This window comes from Rhincodon typus, chromosome 35 (genome assembly GCF_021869965.1).
Source record: "Rhincodon typus isolate 14 chromosome 35, sRhiTyp1.1, whole genome shotgun sequence".
Classification (NCBI taxonomy): Eukaryota; Metazoa; Chordata; class Chondrichthyes; order Orectolobiformes; family Rhincodontidae; genus Rhincodon; species Rhincodon typus.
In genome coordinates, this window is record NC_063366.1 from 22897929 (window position 1) to 22915291 (window position 17363).

A 17363-nucleotide genomic window follows, 5' to 3' on the forward strand; every position below is an offset into this window, starting at 1 on the left:
TCATCTTCCCCCCCCCCCCCCCCGACCACCTCCACAGATGCAGCCAGACCTGGAGGTATTCCAGTGGTCCCTATTTTGTCTTTGATAAACCACCCCTTTGTATCAATCCAATTCTCATTGGAGACCAATTACTGAGATGCCAATGAGATGTCTCATTGACCTCTTCTCTCTAAAAGAAGAATCAGCTCTTAGATATTTGGAAGTTTTCCATCATTCAGCTTGTGCATAATATTACCAAAAATAGTTCAACCCAGCATGATCTCTATTCAAACCCATTGAAATTTAAGTCATTTGAGAGAGAGTCAGCAAGTTGCAAAACAATTTTACTAGACATTTTTGAAGAGTTGCACAGTTCTTGGCTAGGCAATATTTAATTCAGTTAGGACATGTACTGTAGCAGCAGTCATCACACTGTTCCATTAAATGCAAGAATAGAAAACTGCACTTTAAAGTATCAAGATTGTGTGTGGCATGAAAGAGTTTACTTGGCAGAAATAGACTTTGAGAGATTATGAACTCATTGGTCAAAACCAGTTATTCACACATGCCCTCCCCTACCACCTAATGCAGACTCATCTTAAGTTTTGTTCCAAAAGCAGAGTTTCTCCTGCTTTGCCCCTAGAAATCAATTACCTGAATATTGTTGGGAATAGGAAATCTGTATTGTAGAGTTCTTCTTTTGATTTCTAGAAGGGAGGAGATGACAAGTTTGAGATAACACGAGGAACTATTTAGTACCAATACATGTTTAATTAAACAGAATTAGAAATTATGTTGACTTGAAAAAGCCTGAAGGAGAAAAGTCGAGTCAGAAGTTGGAAATTCCACACTGATATTAACACTGCAACACGCACTGCTGTGCTATGTAGGGATGCTGAGCAAACAGAATTCATCCTTCTGAAAGGCCAGTGTATAATAGGATACATCTGTTACCAGAATCCTAAAGGATTTTATGGGGATGTACAGAAGTGACATGGGGCTGCTACTGGACTTGTAATGAGACTGGTGTCCTCGGTTCAAACTTTGTGCCAGATGGAGGAATTCTTATTCAATAAAAAAAACACACCGGGAATTGAAAGTCTAAATGACTGCGAAACTGCTGTAGTGAAAAACCCAACTGATTCACCAGAAATCTTTTTAGGGAATGAAAACTGTCATCCTTCACATGACTGCAGATTACTGATCAACTCAACTACTCTGTTGCATCAAGCAAAAGAAAAAAGGGAACAGCAAGCTAGATGAAGCCACTGGAAAGGAAAACTGCCAGCCATATTGAAAACTACAGTCCTCTTACCACCTTCTGGAAGAGAGAGTGCCCTCCAAGACCAAAAAAAGCCAGTCAACAGCCAATATACCTCACATGTCCCAGACACCACTCTTGTCTATGTCCCATCCCACTTGTAGGGTTTACCCTGTGACATTCCCAGTCAAGAGAGTTGCCCTGGAAGTGCACATTGACCCTGGTCCTCATGAAGTCTCATGGCATCAGGTTAAACGTGGGCAAGAAAGCCTCTGTTCATTACCATGGATTCATCTCCTGAGGGAGGATGGTATGTTAAACATTCTGAGAAAGCACCAAAGGGTGAGGGATTTTATTGTCCATCACCAGGGTTGGCTCAGCAGTAACATTGGTCAGGCAATCTGAGGACATTAGCTTTCCAACTGGGTCTGCAGCAGGTGGTGAGGTAACTGAGAAAAACCACACTGCACCTCATCCTCCAATCTGCCAACAGCAGATAGATCTGCCCAGAACAGTATCAAGTGTGACAGCCACTCAGTCCTCATAGAGACAACGTCTGCACCCTTCACATGGAGAATAGCCTCATGTTGCATGGCACATTGAACAGATTCAACATGGACATCCACAAGGCACTGCAGGCCAAACAACAGCATTGTGCTCCAGCACAATCTGGAACCTCACGGCCTGACATCCCCCACTCAACAGGGGATCAACCCTGGCTCAATGGAGAGTGCAGGAGGGTATGCCAGGAACAGCACTGAGTATACCTGAAAGTGAGTTGTCAACCCAGTAGAACCAAACAGCATGTGACAGACAGAGCTAAGTGATCTCACAACCAATGGATCAGATCTAAGCTCTCTAGTCCTGCCACAACTGTCATGGATGGTGTGGACAATGAAACAGCTCACTGGAGGCTCCAAATATCCCCATCCTCAACAGTGTGGGAGCCCAACACATCAGTGCAAGAGGCAAGGCTGATGCATTTCTAGCTATCTTCAGCCAGTAGTGCCAAGTAGATGATCCACCAGTGGTCATTGCAGATACCAGTCTTGAGCCAATTCAAATCACACCATTTGATAGAGAAATAGTTACCAGATACTGCAAAAGCTGTGGGCCCTGACAACATCTTGGCAGAGTACTGAAGTGTTTGGAACTTAAAGTGATCAAAAATAACAGTACTTTACACGGAAGGAATGGAGAGCAACCACATGGTAAGGTTGAAGACCAAAGAACTACAACTGACTCTAGAGGTCAGCAAGCAAAACAATATAATTTCACAGCTGACATTGCAAGGCCAAATACCAGAATTGCACAATGTAGCTGTGGGAGATCAGTGATATTTCAATTGGTCAGACTGTTTGATTTTAAGACTCAAAACCTAAAATCGTAAGTTTGTAGTTGTCTAAATATCTAGTAGCTAGGGTGAAGGCATTTGTTTTACCAAGATCTGTCTATTGGCTTTTAATATAAAAAAAGATATGCATCAAGATCACCCCAGATCAGTAAGACTGAACTGAGCTTTTGAGAAATGTTGTTTTGATTTTTTGGGTCTATAGATTGCTAAAAGAACAGAGATGGCTTTTTGTAGTGTCATATGCTCTGTCAGATGTTGGAGATCAGGGAGAATTGAAAGTGTTCCTGGAGATTATGCATGCAGGAACTGTGTTTGGTTGCGAATCCTATTGGTTCGCATGTAGGAGTTGGTGTGGCAGTTAGAAGCAATGAGAAGTTTACAGGAGCTGGGGGTATGGTGGATGACAGTTTCAGGAAGGTAGAGAAAACTGCAGGTACAGAATCAGATAGAGGGATTACCTCTAGGAAAGGTAGGCAGGTAGGTAGTGCAGCAGTCTCCCATGGCTATCCCCATCTCAAACAAGAATGCTGTTTGAAACCATAGAGGTGATGGACTCCCAGGTTTTTGGTACAGAGACTGGCTCTCCTGTAATGAGGGGTATGTCAGGTTCCAAGCAATTAATTGTGATGGGGACACCAGACAGAGACAGGCAGATGTTTCTGCAGCTAACAGGAAGACACCAGAATGTTATTGCCTCAGTCAATGACGTCTGAGAGGGTGCACAGTATTTCTCAAAGGGGAGACAGTGACCAGCAGAAGATCTTTGTGCACATTGGTGCCAGTGACACAGGAAGAGAAAGGCATGAGGTTGAGGACAAAGTATAGGAAATTAGGCAGGAGGTTACAAAGTAGGTTTGAGGGTAGGAATACCTGGATTACTCCTGGTGCCATATACTAGGGTAGGAATAAGAGCATAGGGGAAGAGGAATGTGTGGTCAAGGAATTGATGTAAAGAGACAAGGATTCATTTTTTTTTTAAATCATTGGAATCTCTTCAGGAGTAGAAGTGACATGCAAAAGAAGGACAGTTTGCACTTGAATTGGAAGAGGATCAATGTGCTGTGTGTGGGGGTGAGGGAAAACATTTTCCCATGCTACTCAGGAGGCTTTAAATGAGTGATGCGATTGGGGTGGGGGGCCCCTAGAGATAGTGGGAAAAGAGACAAGTCTGGGGCTGACACAGCAGCTAAGAGGAGCAAGTTAAGTAGGCAAGATTATGGCAGAGAGAATGAAGCAAGTCTGAAAAATTAAACTGCATTTATTTCAATGCAAGAGGCCGGACAGGTAAGGCAGATAAACCGAGGGTATTATTGGGAACGTGGGACTGGGATATCATAGCTACTGAAGAAACATGGCTAAGGGATGGACAGTATTGGCAGCTTAATGTTCCAGGGTATGGCTGCGATGGGAAGGATAGAAACATAGGGTGGGGTCCTGAGAGGAAGGGAGTGGTGTTTTTAGTTAATGATATTGTTATGGCTGTTCTTAGGGAAGATATTCCAGTGAGCATGTCCAATTATATGGGTGGAACTGGAAATAAAAAAAGAGGGATGATCACTTTATTTGGAATTGTACTATAGGCCCCTCCAATAATCAACAGGAAAAGAAATGCAAATTTGTAAGGAGATCTCTATCTGCAAGAATGATAGGGTCATAATGGTAGAGAATTTTACTTTCCAAAAAGACTGGGTCTGTCTTAACATTAAGGACTTGGATGGAGAGGAATTGGTTTATGGGAATAAGAATTTTATTGTACAATGTGGATGTACGACTAGAGAAGGAGCAAAACATGACAGTCTCTTTGGAAAAAAAACAGCAGGGCAAGTGACTGAGGTGCCAGCAACCATAATTCTATTAGTTTTAGAATATAGTTTTGGAAAAGTACAGACCTGGTCTGCAAGATCTAAACTGGAAGGTGGCCAATTTAGACAGTATTAGGCAGGAGCCTTCAAAATTTGACTGGCGGAGGCAAAGGGACAGCTGGAAAGTGGGATATCTTCACAAGTGAGATAACAAGAGTTCAGAGACAGTAGTTCCCGTTTGTGCAGTGAGTGCACATCCCACTATGTTCAGCATCATTCACAAATCCTCCAATACTGGAATAGTCCATGTCAAAATGCAGTAAGACTTAGACAATATCCAGGCTTGGTTTAACAAGTAACAATTCACACCACAAATGGTGGACAATGACCAGCTTCAACAAATGGGAATCTAACCACCTTCCATTGACATAGCCATCAAGTCACCATTACCGGCCTCTTGGAGGCCATCAACCAGAAAGTGAACTGGACCAGCCACAAAAAGTGGCTGCAAGAGCAGGTCAAAAGTTAGGAATCCTGCAGCCAGTAATGCACCCAGTATATCAAACTGTCCATCATCTTCAAGGCACAGGTCTGTTGTTGAAGGAGCTCAGCCCCAGGCAAGTGGGGAATATTCTATCACACTCCTCTCGGGAAGATTGATACCATCTAGGAAAAAGCAGCCCACTTGACTGGTACTACCAAGATGCACTGCAGAAATTCACCAAGGCAATTTAAACACCTTCCAAACTGCAGCTCTTCAGAGCAGGAGATTCTTGGGAACACCACCTGCAAAGTTTTCCTCACCATCCTAAGTTGGAGATATAATTGCTGTTCCTTCAGTGTTACTGGGTCAAAATCCTGGAACTCCCTCCCTAAGCATAATGTGGGTCTACCTCTAGCGTGGTGCCAGCAGTGGTTCAAGGCAACAGCTCAATGGTACATAAGGATGGGCAATAAAGTGCTGTTCCAGCCACATTTCAAAGTATATAAGAAACAATAAATACAGAGAAGATAAATCCCAACCTTTTCCCTCATCTCTAAATAGCCCCTCACAAGGCACAGATTACCATGTTTGTCCCCACATTCAACTGCTGCTATCAGAATTTTGGAGTCTATTCCCAAAACCTCCTGAAAATACCTGGAGGGGGCAGTCTGGTCTTGCCAAGATAGATATGTGGCAATCACAGTCAAAACATTCTTAGCAAGTGACAGGGCATTAAATTCAGGCTGTTTGAGGTATGTTTCTAATTGTAGAAGAGGACTTTGGAAAATATTTCACAACATTCCCCTTCAGTTACAATGTGACCATCCATTGCTATAGGATAGACCAGGATGGTCACCACCAGCAGTGCCAGCCTTCCTGAGTATACCGACCCACAATGACTATAACCATTGGGCAGCCCTCAACAGATCAAGGCACCGAATATGGAGACGCATCCCATGCGCTTAGCGAAAATTGTGACAGGAAACAAACAGTCTGCAGCCTTACAATTGGAAGCACTCGGCACAGATCCTGTTGTCCTCCAGATGGGCTGGAGTCTCCACAGCTGCTGGGGTCAAGTAGAATGGGATGAGCACATCTCCAGCAGCAACCAATATTCGGCCACTCTTCAGGATCAGGGGACACCAGATCTGGCCAGGAACATCAATCTCCATTCCGTGAACGACACACCAGCCAGAGTCACCTGATGGCAAACAGGAGAGGGGGGAAGACAAAGGAGAGTGTTTTACCCAGTTTCTACTCCAAACTCAGACGCTTCACAAAAAAAAAACAAAGAAAATAGATGATTTGAGTCACAAGTTCAATCTGACATCATTGAATATCAATTAACTTCACCACCTCGAACATGCCCCACAGCCCAGCTTCCTGAAGCAGTAAGCACTCACTCCTTATTTCACTTTGTTTCTCAACCTGGCAGCAGGCAGCAGCTTCATAATGGTCCTCAGATTCTTCTCCAAATGGAGAGCTAACTTCTTCCTTTACCACAAGAGGAAGTGGAGAATGAGAGACAGGCTGAGAAGAAAAAACAAACCACAGTCAGCAACTTAATAGAATCCCTACACAGGGTGGAAGCAAGCCATTCAGCCTGTTGGATCCATACTGACACAAGAGCATCCCACCTCGACCTTCTCCCCCTGCCCTGTAACCCCCTACTTTCTATGGCTAACCCTCCAGCCTGCAGGCAGATTAGCATGACCAATCCATCTAACCTGCACATCTTTGGACTGTGCAAGGAAACCAGAGGACCTGGAGTCACCCGAGACTAGAATCAAACCAGTTTTCCTGGCACAGCAAGGCAGTGCTAACCACTGAGCCACTATACCACCCAACTACTGTCAGAGCAGACACTGCCCTGAGATTTAGGTCAATAAGACTTGCATTATCTCCACTCAGGAGCTGGTGGGGTACAAAGTGAAAGAGGTTACGAGTTCAGATCAAAAGTGATTACCCATGATAACTGGGTCAAACTGCCCTTTAAGCTAGATGCAAATAATTCCCACTTTTAAAAAAACCCAGGCTTCAACCATCAGAATTCACAACCACTTACATATCAATTAGTTGCAGTCTGTTTTATACAGAGATCTAATCAAGAGCTACCACTCCTTTCAGTGGGCCGTGGAGTCGAGAAAGGCTCAGCACCTCCAAGCGATGCTTCAGCTCCCGATTTCTGACATATTGCTGTTCACCCGAGCCACCTCCCAGAGTTAAGCAAAGTCTAGTCTGGAACACTAATCTATCACCAGGGGTACGCGGTCATTGCGTAAAGTGCAGCAGCCTTTTTACTGTACACAAAAGCATCGTTACACATCTAGGTGGCTCACCAGGTTTGAGAAGGTGGTTTCTGAATACAAGTTTCACTTTTTGGAAGAGAGCCGAACAGACTCCCAAATCCACCATTCAACTGATCAGTCAACACCAGCCTGGTTAAGGTTGTGTAGTTTCAGGACAGTGTTCAGCCATCAACTCCAGTTTGGTTATTTAGGTGTGTGCTAGACGAGTGGGCTGTTCAAAGACAACTGATCAGGTTGGAGCCAAACAGGGCATTAGATAGTCACTGGTATCAGAAATTAAACCAATTAAGCTGGAATTATGTGGAAACTTGCAAACAGTTAGGTGTTGTGTTTTACTGTTCCATCAGAACAAAGAAAAAAGACAAGTCACTACAGCAGGAATATTCTGCATTGCTGGTTTCATCCCAGATACCAGATCCATGATGTCAAGATCACAGTTTAGCCAGGAAGGCATTAGACTCCCAAGCTTTCAGATGGAGGTTTGAGCAGGTTTATCTAAACCAGCAGGCACCAGGTCTGGGTGTATAATCAGAGAAAGGGGCTATTCCTGAGGGACCATACAAGTCCACCCCTGCAAGATAGGGATTTCCAATATGATCAGAAAAATAAAGCACATCATCCAAGTGATGACACCAGCACCTAACCCAGGCAGTCTACCACTTGTTAGTTATACCCAGTATGTCCTACTTGATCAACAGTTAACCCACCAGCTTCAACACTCACTGCCGACACCAGCAACACTCTGTATCATTAACAAGATGGACTGCAGCAACTCAAGCTCCTTTGGAGTATCTTCTAAACCCATGGCCACTCTTGTGGATAAAGCCACAGGAATACCGCTCTCCGCAAGCTCCCCTCCAAACCATACACCTTCCTGACTTGGAAATAGCTCTGTTCGTTCAGTGTTGCTGGGAAAAAAATCCTAGCACTCCTTGCTCACACCATTCACATCCCTCTATTCAAAAGACTACAGCAGTTTAAGGAAGCAGCACACCACAGCTCTCAAGGTAATTAGGGACAGACAATCATTGGCCCAGCCAGAGACTCATACACCCAAAAGCAAACAAAACAAGAGAAAAAAAAAGCCAAACAGGGTCCCTTATTTTCAGAGGTTAAGTTTGCTGGGGCAGTTAGTGGACACATACATGCACACTTGCCAGGGTAGCAGCAACAGAATGCAGCACTGCACAAAGTGCTATCTTATAAAGGCAGTAGAGAATGAAGGCTCCTGTTTACCAGTCCTAGCTAGATACACTGGAGCAAGAAAAGCAATCCCATGTTATTAATCAGAGGAGCACATTGCTTAGCTTATCACTGTCCCAAGAGACACTTACCTCATCTCTAATGGGTTCCTTGATATGTTCAGATAGCCGTGAAATCAGATCAACATTCTGGGGATTAAAATAGACTTTTAGATATACAAGGGACAATTTTGAAAAGAAGCCAAATAATCTTAATCACTCATCTGTAAAAAGAAAGCAACACACCAAAGCTCAAGAGCAGTGACAATGACAAACTCATTCCTCCTCCTTCACATCAGAAAGTCATGCAGCTTGACTCACACCACCCCAGTTAGCAATCCCAGGTTTAAGACAGAGTCCAAGAGATTTGAACCCATAAATTTAGAGTCACAATCACTCAGACATTCCAACCTTCCAGAATAACATTGACTCAGAGCCCTTGACTGGGCCACATCCACAAGAGAGCAGGGGAGCCCTCATCCCCAGGGTAAATATTCCCTCATTACCTTGCCACTGGCCTTTAAACCCAGCTTTTTACAGAGCTTCTGCAACTGCTGTCTCTTCAGTTGTAAGAGCCCTGCTGGTGATTTGCATGTTAGTAAATACAACCAATCATCCATTTCAAACCCTCTTTACCTTCCAACCTCTGCCTCAGTCCACAATTTATTGAGAGCAAACAGAAGCCAATCAGGAGCAGTTTGACACTGCAATTCCCTCTTCCGGCAATTACTGCTAACAAGTGCCATTATTTCCAAATCCAGTTACTCCTCCTTCCCTCACACTCTGGTTAATCGCTTCACATAGAACGGATAGAGTTAGTGGGGTGTTCATTCAGCAGAAGGTGCCAGCTGTCAGCTCAATTCTGTTTCATAAAGGAATAACACAAACACCGAGAATAGTCCTGTACGAGTAAGAAACACCTTGGATTTGTTGGATAGTTAAACTCCAATGTTTGTTTGTATCTTTATACGCTGCTGTACGGAACTGAACTGCTTTAGTGACCATTTATATATAAAGATATTTTTATAAATAATACATATTTTGAAAGTTAAAAAAGAACTGAAACTTTATGACTGGCAACTGTCATAGATTGTGAGTTTTTCCTTGGAACTGACTACTTTGATTACTAAAGGGTTGGATTCGGACTGACCCTAATTGTAACAGTATTGGTAACTCAGAGAGTTACTTGATAACAGGGTCAGCTGTTATTGACAGCCAGCTGTGGCCAAGTGTTCTCATTCCCCACTTTCCTCATGGCTGTTGTCTTGACACAGCATTGTGAACGTAAGCTAATTGTCTGAGTTTACTGCTGCCCTCTTGGTGATATTGTAAACACAGTTGATCATGGAATCATACTGTGCAATAGATGACATTCAGCCCATCCAGTCTCACTGGTTAAAATAAAACCTACTCTAAATCTATACTAGTGCCATTTTCCCACACTAGGCCCATAGCCGTGAATGTTATGACACATCAAGTGTTCATACATGCACTTATTAAAGGTTATAAGGTCTTCCTCCTCTATTACCCTGCCAGACAATCCATTCCAGATTCGCACCACACTCTGGGTGAAAAAAAAGAGAGCCCCATGAGTAGAGAAACTTTTAATTAGCTTGTTCAGAAGTGTACCACATGCTGGTAAAGTAGATGAGACTTGAACCCAGGCCCTTCTGGCTCAGAGGTAGGAATACTATCATTACATCACCAGAGCTCTTCATGTTAGTATGGACTCTTTAATTAAGGAAACAATCCTGCCAATGTTACTCATAACCTTATACACTTCTGTCAGGCTCCTGCTCAACATTCTCTGCTCCAAAGAAAAGAACCTAAACTTATCCAGCTTCTCTTCATCATTGAAATGCTCCATCCCAGGAAAATTAGGTTAAACTGCAAGTGCTTCCTCAATTGCGATGTGAAAAATTTCAGATGTACAGTTTTAAGTTTAAAAATGCCCCCCCTTAAGCTGGGGTGCAATGTTTCTTCCTCCCCATGGGTTTTGTGTTTTTGTGGTATGGGTCGATTCATTGAGCGTTTTTAAGGCAGACGGGTAGACTGAGATACTTCAGTAACAAAGGAGTCGAAGGATATCGGGATGGGTAGGCAGGGGACCAGAGGCAAGGCCACAGACAGATCAGCTAAGATCTTATTTCAAGGGAGAGCAGAGTTGAGGGGCTGAATGGCCTCCTCCTAATTGTACGCACGTATCAGAAGATAACCACTTTGAAGAAGAGTTCTGCCTGGTGACCCGGGGCCTCACTTGTCCCCAGCAAACACTGACCAACACCAGATTCTCTGCTCCATTGTGACATTTGAAATCTGGAACACAAGGTGAAATCAGAATGGAAAATCAGGGTCTTGGACAAAGGGGTGGATTTTAAGGAGTACCTTGAGGAGGTGGGGTTTTGGGGAGGCAACTCCTGATTTGGGGGAAACGGGAGTTGAAAACATGAAAATGGAGTGACTAAAATCAGGAATGATGGAGCTGAGAATACTGCTTGCTTTATGAACAGCTCTATCTGTTCTGGAACCTTTAATGCCGAATACTCATACCCACCCAATGAATCTCTGACTTGTTTCCCTGGAATGTAGGAGGCTGAGGGGGTGACCTTATAGGAGTTTATAAAATCATGACGGTATGGATAGGGTGAATAGACATGGTCTTTTTCCCAGGGTAGGGGAGCCCAAAACTACAGGAAATAAGATTAAGGTGAGAGGGAGGCGATTTAAAAGGGACCTGAAGGCAATGTTTTCACACAGACGGTGGTGTATGTATGGAATGAGCTGCCAGAAGAAGTGGTGGAGTTGTGTATAATTACAACATTTAAAGGACATTTGAACAGGTACATGGATAGGAAATGTTTACAGGGATATGGGTCAAACACAGGCAAATGGGACGAGTTCAATTTAGGAAACTTGGTCGGTATGGACGAGTTGTTTTGAAGGGCCTGTTTCCGTGCGGTGTGACTCTATGACTCCATGATACCTAAGTCCCTTGGATCCTGCTTTCAAATAGGACTCTTTGCCTTGCATTGTGTCTCCATATTCATCTGAATTAAACTTTATTTACATCTCTGCCCAGGTGTGGGAAGTCCCCACGCTTCCCCTTGTTGAGGTTTCATTTTCAGCAATAAATTAAGGGGACCCCAAGAGATCAATTCAAAATCTGGATAGAGATTTCCATCAGACATGACTCAAACCATTTGGAGGAAAACACCTTGCTCCCCACCAAGACCCCCCTCTACAACAAACCCTGAACAGATTTGTTGCACTTTTCAGAAAAACATCAGTTTTACAGAAATTTTGCTGAAAATATGCTGACAACACCGCCCACCGCGCCCCCCCCCCCCCGCCCACTAACCACCCACCGAGGGGTTGGGCAGGAAACGACAAGCCCAAGGGGACTGTGTTTCACCCTCCATTGTGCGATGTTCACTGCTCAAGTATCAATTGTGTTGAAATGGGGTTCACTTTGAGTCAGTGAAGCTCCCCATTGTCGCACAGCAGCTCATCAGATGGATGCCCGTTTTTAACAGGACAGAGCACTCTGCTTGCTCCCCCGAACCGGCAGGCTCATTAGTAGGTATGCCCCATTATCAGAGGTGCCCTCTTTTTGTGTGACTTTCCAAGGCCTGGTCAGTTTCAGCGGAAGTGCTAGTCAGTTTCCTGACCAGTGTTTATCCTTTGTCAAGCATCAACTAATCAGCTGACTGATTATTCTCACATTGCTGTTAGAGGCAGCTCACTGGGGCAGAACAGGCTGCTGTGTTTCTGACATTACAATAGTCACTGCATTTTAAAAAAGGTCTTCACTGGTGTGAGGTGCTGAGATTATACAGCCACCTGGAAGAAACTACCTGTTCTTGGGAAGTGCTTGGCAAGACAGATCTATCTCATTTTGAGACTTCAGTGCTAAACTGTGCTCTGAATAGACATGGCTGAGAACTTGCACTCTTTCTCTCTCTCTGTCTCTCTAATTGCTGAGGAAACAAGTCAAGTCAGCAAAACCACTGTTGAAAGAGTCTGGATAAATTCCTTTCTGCGGAACCAAGAGTCTCCAACTATCTAGAGAGAGAGAGATCATCCTGGCAGTTTGGAGGAGACGCAGAGAGGAATTTCATAACATTAGGTGGGAATTGTGAAATACAATAGAATAGAGTAGAAATTTATTGTCACGTGTACTTCTACAAAAAAAAACAGTGAAAAGTTTTATAAGTTTCCCCTCCGTGCACCTATATTAGTGACAGAAGTCCTACATAATAATAATGAAAAAAAGTAAAATTCAGACAAAGTTCATCACAGTTCAGTTAATGGCTCCTGGGCTCAGGGAAAACTGGTTAAGGAATGATGGAATACCTGGAAGACACAGCTTGGATGAGACCACCACGTTGAGCCAATGGAATACTGGGCCAGAGGTCTCTACCATAGAAGACTGCCATGCTGAGCTGAGACTGCTATTCCTGGGACTAGTTTAATTGGGCAGCATGGGCAAGTTGGGCCAAAGGGCACAAAGCATAGGAGACATTACTGGACATGAAGCCACGATTGGTCCATCGGTGTGACTGTGAGCTTTCATACAGGCGGGAGAGTGCCAAATAAACTCAGGACATAGGCCACAATTCCTTTTGAAATGAAAAGCACACTTCTCCCCATCATAACTCCTCACTCCGTCCACCACCTCCTCACCCCAAGAAGAGCATTCCAAAAGGACTTTATCACCTTTTCAAAACTCTACCTAAAAATGAGGGACAACATTTTCATGCAGAGGGTGGTGTATATATGTGAAAGGAGCTGCCAGAGGAAGCAGTAGAGGCAGGTACAATTACAACATTTAAAAGATCTTTGGACAGATACACAGATAGGAAATGTTTCAAGGGATATGGGCCAAATGGAGGCAAGTGGGCCTAGTTCACTTCAGGTTACCTGGTTGGCATGGACAAGTTGGACTCGAAGGGTCTGTATCTGTGCTGTATGACTTTATGACTTTAAATATATTCATAATAAACTGAAGCATTTCAGAAAAAGCCAGAAAGCTTGTGTCAATAGCATGAGGTTAAGTCATTACAATCCTATCACAGAGGAAGGAAGACAAGGAAGGGGTGGCCAAAAAGTGTTACGAGAAGGATTGAGGAAATGATTTCTGACTGGAAACAGTTATAAACCTTCCCCACCCCTCCACAAAACAGGCAGGAAATTATTCAATAAAAATATGTGAAATCCCAGCACTTAACACAAACCAGCATAAAAAATGTTTATTCCTTCTGGTTAAATCCACTGCCCAGGCATGAAATTTAATGGCATTACTGTCACTGAATTCCTACTCTCAACAGTCTGCAATTACTGTGGACTAGAACTGAACTGAACTAGCCATAGAAATAACTGTGGCTACAAGAGAAGGTCAGAGGTTAGTCATCCTATGGCAATTAACTCACCTCCTGAATCCCCAAAGCCTGTTCATCCCCAACAAGGCACAAGTCAGGAGTGTGATGGAATACTCTCCACTTGCCTGGATGGGTGCATCTCCAACAACACTCAACAAGCTTGACACCATCCAAGATAAAGCAGACTGCTTGATTGGCTCCATTTTCAACATTCCATCCCTTCACCACCATTGCTTAGTAGCAGCAGTGTGTGCCATCTACAATATGCACTGCAGCAGCTCACCAAGCCTCCTTCAACTACAACCTCCAAACCTACAACCTCTACCATTTCAAAGGTCAATGGCAGCAGATACATGGGAACACTGAGTTCCTGACTTGTTCCCAACAGCACAGTGAATGTCCTTACACCAGAAGGATTGCAGTGGCTCCAGAAAGCATCTCACTACCACTGTCTGAAGACGTGAGCAACAAATGCTGGCTAAGTGCATCACATGATACAATGAAAATATCAAGAGCAAAGCACACATATGTTAAATCACATATTGACAGAGTACAGCAAAGTGGGTGAGCAGGTTGTGCACTCCTATAGTGCCTATTAAACTCTACAACAGGAAGGTAAGAACTGCATAATTTGGACTGGCCAGGGGGCCCCAGCCACAATCTAAGGACTGGATTTTGACCATTGACTTTCACAATGTGGTCTATCATCTAAGAATTGTTAACTTATGAAGAAAAAAGTTTCAAAATATCCCACAGATTCTTTTCCTGATGATGGTTAGCTACGGTACTAAAAGCATTAAATTGCTGCTAAGATTTGAATTTGTTGCAGGTGGGGTGGGGAGTGGAAACTGAAATGGCAAATTTATCTCCAAACGTACAAAGAAATACTACATATTGAAGGTGATGTCGAAGCACAGAAAATAGGAACAGGAGTAGGCCATTCAGTCCTTTGAGACTGCTCCACCATTCAATATGATTATGGCTGATTATCCAACTTAGTTCCCTGCTGATTATCCAACTTAGTCCCCTGTTCCTGTTCCTCCTCAAACCCTTTGAATCCTTTAGCTCTAAGAACTGTACCTGACTCTTTCTTTAAAACATTCAATTCACACATTCAACACACTTTCTGTGGCAGAGAATTCAACGGGCTCTCCACTGTCTCAGTGAAGAAATTTCTCCTTATCTCAGTCCTATATGGCCCACCCTGTATACTTAGACAATGACCCCTGGTTCTGCCAAAAACCAATGGTGAAATACGAGGCACTGGGGAGAGAGTGATGACGAGCTGTCTGATCTGAGACATCGAATCATCCTGGACTCCGCAGGAGGATTGAAACCATATGTGTCGCCATCTCTCTTTTGGTCTGTCCATCAGATCTCTTGCTGCAGTTATACAGGGCCTTGGTGAGGCCACATTTCGAGTATTGTATGCAGTTTTAGTCCTCTAGTCTGAGGAAGGGCATTCTTGCTATTGAGGGAGTCCAGCAAAGTTTCATTAGACTGATTCCAGGGATGGCAGGGCTGACATATGAGGAAAGACTGGATCGACTGGGCTGTACTCGCTGGAATTCAGAAGAATGAGGAACAATCTCACAGAAACATATCAAATCCTGATGGGACTGGACAGGCTAGATGTAGAAAGAATGTTCCCAATGTTGGGGAAGTCCAGAACTAGGGGTCACAGTCTAAGAATAAGGGCTAAGCCATTCAGGACTGAGATGGGGAAGTATTTCTTCACTGGGAGAGTTGTGAACCTCTGGAATTCTTTCCCATGGGGCCAGTTCTTTAGATATATTCAAGAGGGAGCTGAACTGGCCCTTGCTGCTAAAGGGATCAAAGGGCATGGGAAAAGGGTGGGAATGGGATACTGAGATTGCATGATCAGCCACGATCGTATTGAATGGTGGTGCAGGCTCGAAGGGCCGAACGGTCTACTCCTACACCTATTTTCTATGTTTCCATGTTTCTATCTCCTCACTCTGTCTATCTGTGTTTCTCGAAGCTCCCTCCCCCTCTCTCTGTTATTATGTTTCTCACATCTCCCTGTCTCTCTCTCTCTCTGCCTCTATGTGTAGCCGCAGTTTTCACTCGTCCCTCCTTCTCATCACACCTTCTCGTCTCTCTCTCTCTGTTCTCTACATATAAGTCTCTCTCTATCTATCTACCTCTCCTCCGTACGCCTATGCGTCTCTCCCTCTCACTTTCGTTCTGGATAATGTAGGGATTGGACTGGGCGTGAAACGGCAGTCTGCACTTGTACGGCTATGAAAGCGGTTGAATGAGTTCTGTTCGGGTTTGTTCCCGCCTGTCTCACTGCAAAACTATATGTAAACTGTCGGCACGTAATTTTTATTTGGATCTAATTATTTCCCAGTAACGATTATAATCCAGTCATATTTTACAGTGATTTCCCCACAGATTCCGGACAGTCTTGATTGCTATAGGTTTATCTCAAAGGATTGAATGAATCCACTTTGGAAAGTCCCCAGTCCCGCCCCCTGAGAGTGGTTTCCCTTTGGGACGTTTATAATGAAGGGGAAATTGATCGCAGAGAGCACAGCAAGAGTCCATCCACACTGACACACAATGCCATTAAAGGAGCATATTGAAAAAAGTCTCATGTCCTATTCGGTGGCAGTGACTGCTCTCTTCGTCTGTTCCAACATTGCCCTGGCCTTGTATGTTCGCAGGTTTGGTTTCCAGGTAAGAAAATTCTCTCTCACGATGTTCGCTACCCGCTCCTACAACGTGCTGTCGACTGTCGCCTGAAACAGTTGTTCATCCTTTTTTATAGTAAGAGTATTCAACCACCTTCACCAGAGAGTTAGCACTGACGATCGAAGTGCAGCACTCCCTCAGTACTGACTCTCTGACAGTGCAGCAGTCCTTCAGTACTGACCCTTTGATAGTGCGGCACTCCGTCAGGACTGACCATCTGACAGTGCGGCACTCCGTCAGGACTGACCCTCTGACAGTGCGGCACTCCCTCAGGACTGACCCTCTGACAGTGCAGCACTCCCTCAGAAATGACCCTCCAACAGTGCAGTTATCCCTCAGTATTGAACATCTTTCAGCAGCACTCCCTCATTACTGACCCTCTGACAGTAGGGCATTCCCTCAGTATTGACCCTCTGACAGTGTGGCACTCCCTCAGTACTGACCCTCTGACAGTAGGGCATTCCCTCAGTATTGACCCTCTGACAGTGAGGCACTCCCTCAGTATTGACCCTCTGACAGTGTGGCACTCCCTCAGTACTGACTCTCTGACAGTGCAGCACTCCCTTACTACTGACTCTCTGACAGTGCAGCACTCCCTCAGCACTGACCCCCTGACAGTGCAGTTATCCCTCAGTATTGACACTCTGACAGTGCAACACTCCCTCAGTATTGGCCCTCTGACAGTGCAGCACTCCCTCAGCACTGACCCTCTGACAGTGGGCACTCCCTCAGTACTGACCCTAAGAGAGTGAGGCACTCCCTCAGAACTGACCGTCTGACTGCGCGGCAGTCCCTCAGAACTGACCCTCTGACAGGGCGGCACTCCCTCAGTACTGA

General features: G+C 44.4%; 1 protein-coding gene and 1 pseudogene across 1 annotated transcript in view; both read right to left on the reverse strand.

Moving 5' to 3' along the window:
* Positions 1-9054, reverse strand: part of LOC125486955 — a 12675-nt gene extending 3621 nt beyond the window's left edge. Inside the window, exons 1-5 of the mRNA XM_048616600.1 lie at positions 8937-9054; positions 8524-8580; positions 6284-6410; positions 5886-6081; positions 634-686 (exon numbers count right to left, since the gene is read on the reverse strand). Of these exons, the coding sequence (XP_048472557.1) occupies positions 634-686; positions 5886-6081; positions 6284-6410; positions 8524-8580; positions 8937-9050 (547 nt within the window). The 5' untranslated portion in view covers positions 9051-9054. The remainder of the gene's footprint in view (positions 1-633; positions 687-5885; positions 6082-6283; positions 6411-8523; positions 8581-8936) is intronic.
* Positions 1-17363, reverse strand: part of LOC109926205 — a 468382-nt pseudogene that overhangs the window by 90711 nt on the left and 360308 nt on the right.